The 6,331-nt window shown below is 36.2% G+C and overlaps 1 protein-coding gene across 1 annotated transcript; it reads right to left on the bottom strand.

Annotated features, from left to right (window-relative positions):
• Positions 1 to 1,015: 1,015 nt before the first annotated feature.
• On the bottom strand, positions 1,016 to 6,215 carry LOC117485555 (anterior gradient protein 3-like). Its single transcript, XM_034134134.1, has 8 exons — positions 6,132 to 6,215; positions 5,478 to 5,595; positions 4,833 to 4,896; positions 4,080 to 4,132; positions 3,150 to 3,226; positions 2,876 to 2,939; positions 2,316 to 2,399; positions 1,016 to 1,166 (listed from the first exon to the last, which is right to left on the bottom strand). Exons 2-8 carry the CDS (start codon positions 5,572 to 5,574, stop codon positions 1,114 to 1,116), a joined length of 492 nt encoding a protein of 163 aa, XP_033990025.1. The 5' UTR covers positions 5,575 to 5,595; positions 6,132 to 6,215; the 3' UTR covers positions 1,016 to 1,113.
• Positions 6,216 to 6,331: the final 116 nt, after the last annotated feature.

Here is a 6,331-nt window from a genome sequence, read left to right as displayed (position 1 = left end):
CAGAAGCAGAAAAACATGACAGAAAAGAAAGAACACAAGGAAAGTTGGAAAAATGCAACCCAACGTGTGAATAATTTAATGATCCCTCAGTGATCAGTTCCGTCAGTAGATGTTGAGAAAGAAAATATATTGAGGAATGAAACTTACTGACCCATTTGAAATGTTTCTGTTTTCTGCTTTTCTCTGAATTCAAAGAAATGCAAAATAAGTGGCTTTCAGACGCATCTTATTAGTTATAATAAGGTTTTGAGTTTGCAGAACAGTTCCTACTGCTGATATATGTCTGTAACATACATTCTATCAAAAGGTGAGGGCAAGAATGCTTAATGTAGTGAAGAAATAACAATTAAAACAGCTCATTAATCCTATCTTTGACAGGGAAAAGCTGCATCTGGGCTATTTGTGGCACTGCAGCACACTCCCATTCTGTGGCGATTCTGCACTTGTCATTAAGGACCATTAAACAAGAGTAAAACAAATACACATACACATATGCAACAACACCATGATGCTCTTCTTGTATCAGATGTTTGGGGAACACGCAGTAGAATACACTACTCTAAAAGGATGATAAACTGCAGTCAATGCATGATTACACAGTTGATTGTAAATGGTATGATACACATTGTATTAGTTTTGCTTATGCTCTAAATATAAACACAATTTCACTTATATATTCAAACTTACATAATATGCTTGAATACATTCATAAGCGCTGATGTGAGTTAAATTGAAATGAAGTCATAGGATATTAGACATCTTTATTACACTGACCTCTAGTGTTTAAAACATGCCAGTACTTTTAATAGGTTCAATACATTACTAGTTAATATCCACTGAAAATAAAAATAATTTCAAAATGTGGTTTCCAATGTGTCCTTTTGACATGTTCATTGTGTTATTTATGTTGAAATATAAGTAAAAAAGTAGGAATGATGGCATTTAAAAAATATAAAAATAAAAATAAAAGTCCCAATGTTCTATTGACACTATGGGTTAAAAAGAAAAGACAATATTTGTTGTTACTTTAGTTTTATTGTGCTCTGAGCATGTAAACGTGTCAGTGCTGACCCCTGAGCAGTTTGCCAGTATGACTGGAGGATGGAGAAGCTGTTAGAGTTCAGTGTGCGGAATCAACTTTTTGGCTTTCCTCATGTTTTCAGCCACTGTTGAAAAAAAAGAGAACAAATGAGAACAAAGAACTTTACTCTTTTTTGTTTCTGACAAAAAGCTCACAGCCAAATCAAGTTTTAAACTAAAACAATAAGGACATTCACTTTTATTATAAATGTCTCATCAACACATTACTGCATTGGAATGTAAGATAGTACATGTACTCATGATCCCCAGAGGATGATTCCTATAACTTGAGTGATCTCCTGAGCTTCCCACTAGTCTTAGCAACAGGTTGAAGTTTCCGTGAGTAAAATATCCCAGCTTCTACTATGTGGCTTGGGAAAGAATTTGGTTTAGATATTCACGTTCCACAGAGGATGAATCTGAATAACTTGAATGTACCTGCATTTATTTCCAGCACCATCTGTATTTCAAATGTTTAACTTAGTTTTTGACCACATGCAGGGCCGTCCCTGACCTATTTGCTGTCCTAGGCCATATTTTAGCTCATATTAAATCATATTTAGAGCCATAACGTTATATATAGCCTACCTACCAAAAGTATGTGCTGCAAGGTTATTTCTCAGAGCTAGCGTCAGTTACTTGCAAGCTAAACCTCCTAAAGTTTTGGTCTTGTCTTGGTCTCGGTACACTCCGGTCTTTGTCATGACTTGGTCTCGGTTAAGGGGTTCTTGACTACAACACTAGTGTTTAGTACTTTGAAAAAATTGTTATCACGTTAAATGTCAGCATTGTCACTGTGAGGATGTGCGCTTGCTAACATTAGCCTTAAACTAAAATATACAGCCTCAGGTGTCAGAGCAACTCTGGGTGAAATATTTCCATCACCAGAGGAGGGTTATAGGTCTCAAAATTATGCTTAGATTTATTAACTATATACCTGCATGAGAAACCATATGAAACCCTTATGTAAACAGTTTAACAGAAAGTTTAATATTAATTAACAGATACACTTTTTTTCTCAAATTTCAAAAAGAAATTCACTTTTGATCTCATCTAAAATAAATCACATGTGGCCCTAATCCACGTCTATACAATAAAGATGTTTAGAACATGTAAAAGCAGAAAACTTGGACAGATAATGTTAATACATAATAGGGGCTAAGCCTGTCTTCACAGTGACGGGTGAGGTGTGCAGCCCTCCCCCCACCCCCCAGAAAGAGGGGACAGTAACTCACAGACTTTCATGTCTCCAGGCTCGTAGGCGTAGGCGAGGTTTTTGTACCTTCCTACAATGTTGGTGCGCACTGCCAGAGATGGATCTGCAGTGAGAGTGAAAATAAAGTGATACAGGTGACACGTGTCAGTTTCAGTGAGAAGCCATGTGGTGAAATCTCTGGAGGAAAACTGAATCTAGAACTCCTAGTTTACCCGACACTTCCCACACGATCATTAGGATACATAACTACTGAGTCTGTAAGCCCATATCCCTTTCCCTTTCATTAGTATCCGTTATACCCAAATCCTTTTTCTGCTAGACATAAAATCTACTGTGTGATTTTTTGTGTCTAAAAAATATGAAAATATCCGATACACTGTGACTTTCTTTGGGGTTGAGATGTGTTGAGCTCATTAGAATGATGCCAGAGAGTTAAGAAAGGGAGAGCATTGTAAGTAAGTGTTGCTATTTGAAGACAGATTTAATTTAAAACCATAGAGAACATTCATTATTTAAGATAACGGTCCAATTAGACTTAACATGTATGAATACATTGTATATTATGATGTCAGTTTTTACCAATAAAGAGGATCCTGGGAACATAGTAGCCATCAGGGGCCAAATTCTTGTCCTCAGTCTCTACCTGTAAAATACATATATACGCAATCTAAGTTAACTTAAAGTGCTTTACCAAAAAACATTAAAAGTATTAAGATATAAAGCAGAAGAAACCAATGTTAAAATAAGATGTAAATACTATGTTTTTTCTTGCAAAGAAAGTGTGCATAAAGTAATCTGCTGATACTTATTTCTAGATGCTATTCTTCAGTCATTTGAAGTATTATGCACTTACCAGCAGGTTGAGCATGATGAAATCCTCTTTGGCCATTTTCTGGATGGTCTTATCAGCAGCAAAAGCCTTCTTCAGTGCTGTAAAAAACATTTGGATGGCAAACCTTTTATCTATTTAATTGATTGTATCTTTTCAAACTGCATAGGCTAAAACTGGGTGAATGGGATTCCTAAAGACCCACTTACAGAACATTGGTATTTCTAATAATGTTTTAATTAAGCCACAATCAAGGAAGGAACACTGATAAGGATTCATTTGGAAAACTATTTAAAAATATATAGTTTTAGACCTCAGTTAGAATGAGTATTCAATACATCTTTATAAAAATAATTAATTTGCACCCGAGAAATGCATGCCATTGCTATAAAAAGTCAAAAAATGAGTACATATGCACTCAATGATTGTACATGTGGTCATGTCAGTTATTCAAATGTCAGTTATCACAGTTTGTGTTAATAAACTTCTGGCCTTTTGTACTTTTTGACAGTTAGTCAAATCAGGAACAAGTTTTGCAGGTTGGACTTAAAGATAGTTTTCTTACCAGAGATTACACAATAATTATTTACAAATGTAAGATATGATGAGCACTGGTATGTTCAGGCGTTCAAAGGCAGGCTGTAAGATATGTGTACCTCAGACCAGAGGACAGTAAAAGCCAGGTTTTGCCCTGTACTGTAGTCTTTGTTGTTTATATGTTAAGAAAACACCAGTGGAGACTTCCATTGAGGCTACACCCAGGAAACCAGCTCCGTGATTAATGGATAGGACTCAAATCTGTGTGCATTGTCTACTTGGCAGGTACATAGGAATGCACCCATTGTGTTCCCCGTGAAACCAAGTCCAAACCTGGCATTAAAAAGACAGTTCAGATATGCTTTGCAGTTTTACATCCATATTTTCAGATGTTATAAAGCAGAGTGAGTGAAGTACCTTGACTGTGCGGGCAGTTCAGAAGATGATGGATGACCATCATAGGCTTCACACTGCGTGTGGGGGGGGGGGGGTTAAATCACAGATAAACACATTCCTCAACACAATAAGCACAATGATGGGTGTGATGCAGTGTGACGCAACATAATCCCTCTGAAACCAAAGTCCTAATACCAGATTTAATAAGAAAAATAGCATGTGTTAATAATACCTATTATCAAGCTTCAGCTTATCGGGGTGTCCCATTTCACATATCTCCATTATGTCTTATGATTGTACTATTTATTAAACATGTGAATAAATAAAATGATGATGATGATGATATGATACAATAATCAGATGTAGTTTTGCATTATACAATATTTTATCCCCAACTTAAGGTCACCTCTTAATGCTTGTGTGAGCATCAGGATGAAAATAAAGTTCTGTCATGGATTGCATATAACATTTGGTACAGTATTTACAAAAGTATTAAACAATTGAAACATACAGTACTTTTAAGAACATCAAACTCTTAAAATATATCAAATAATCTTCAATATATCAAAGAATCTTCAATATATATACAAATATATATATCAGTATTTTTAGGAGCTGTAGGAATACGTTTATGCGTAATTAAGACAATGCACATTAAGAAATTAAAGTGTACACATTGCTCATATATGTTTACATTCTGTTCTAACTGCCAAAACTCATATCCAAACAGAGTCAACAGATATGTAAGGATGTTATCAAGGTGCAGAGTCTTACCTCATAGCTGCATTGAACAGACCCTCTTCATAATTGTTCACCCAGCGAATATTTGCCCCCCATCCTGCAGGTTAAAAACAGTGATGAATGCATGCTGCATACGACTATCATTCATTAAATTATTACAATATTGAATCTCTTTAAAGGGGCCCTGTTATGCCTTTTGGGGTTTTCCCTTCCCTGTTTCTCTCCCGCACAATCCCCCCCTGCCTGAAAGATTTCCATTTGTTTACTTCCGTAACATCACTATGTAACACCTACGCTTCTATTGGCTAGCGCTCAAACACATTATTTGTGATAGGCTAAGGGGCGGGACATCTCTAAGATGTTGACCAATCACAACGAGCCGGCCAGCTAACCAATCAGAGCAGACTGGGCTCTGGTTTCAGACAGAGGGTGAAAAGGGGTGCTGCAGCACAGGCAGTATGACCTTTTTGAACATTAAAGCATGCATGTAAACATGTAGAGGCTTAGAATACAAATATGAAGCTGAGAATGAGCATAATATAGGGCCCCTTTAATGACAACTACAATTTGAATTCAGGACTTTATTTATGTGCCTTAATACTTAACTAATTTGTTGTATTCATTCAACCATGATTGGAAAGGAAGCAACCACTGTAAAAACAAAGCAGGTTCACCCACCTCTTGCTAAAGACTCAGTCTTCGTTTTCCTGTATTTCTGTTCTCCAGCACTGGCACAGAGACCAATGAACAAAGCGAATAAGACCAAACGAAGCATCTCTTCCTGTCCTTAAGAGAACTGCAATGAAAGAAAGAAAAAAATAGATGAAATGTAATTATATGTTCCTTTAAATATTGGCTGTTCGGCTTTGCAATGTCAACTCACTAAACCAGCTTGACAAGGCTGGCACTCAAAGTTCAGAATCAAAACGTAAAATCATATATTTGTACAACCTCTTCACAGTTTCTAAAATCTCCAGCGACGACCTGTTATACTGTTGTTTGTGAGCTGCAGTTCTTCTCATATTTATCATATTTCTTCATTGTAAATAAAATGGCAAAGTATTTTTACACTGTTGATTTACTGACTGACCAAGCCTTTGTATTTGTTTGAACTAAAACGGATACATTTTATCACCCTAACCCTAACCCTAACCATATCACAATAAATTCAACTTAAAAAACACAAGTAGTAGTATTTAACCAGTCACTTAAAAATATACAACCTTTTTTTAGTCAGTATCATGCCTGAGGCCCATTGCTTTTTAAGAAAATACTTTGGTAGTCTAAAGGGAAATGGTCATTCCAGTCTCTCACATATATTCGGAGTCTTACCTTGACAGCGTGAAGCAACAAGCACCTGTGAACACCACTTCAATATGCCTTCTCTTTTGTAGTGCACTTTCTCCTTTAACTGAACTCGCCAAACAGGTATTTCAAAGCTGTGTACTATAAATAAAGAAGACTAACCACCCACTCAATCAGACACATTATTTGAGCTGTGGCTAGAACTTAGATGAATTCATTCATACTGA

The sequence above is a fragment of the Trematomus bernacchii genome, unplaced genomic scaffold (assembly GCF_902827165.1).
Source record: "Trematomus bernacchii unplaced genomic scaffold, fTreBer1.1, whole genome shotgun sequence".
Taxonomy (NCBI): Eukaryota; Metazoa; Chordata; class Actinopteri; order Perciformes; family Nototheniidae; genus Trematomus; species Trematomus bernacchii.
The sequence above is the reverse complement of the archived record's forward strand: the minus strand, read 5'-3'. Positions and strand labels throughout refer to the sequence as shown.

Coding starts and splice junctions, on each gene's coding strand:
- LOC117485555 (XM_034134134.1), bottom strand. CDS start 5,574: ATGCTTCGTTTGGTCTTATTCGCTTTGTTCATTGGTCTCTGTGCCAGT. Junction 4,897..5,477: donor GACTGAGTCTTTAGCAAGAG/GTGGGTGAACCT, acceptor TTTAACCTGCAG/GATGGGGGGCAAATATTCGC. Junction 1,167..2,315: donor GCCTGGAGACATGAAAGTCT/GTGAGTTACTGT, acceptor TTTTTTCAACAG/TGGCTGAAAACATGAGGAAA.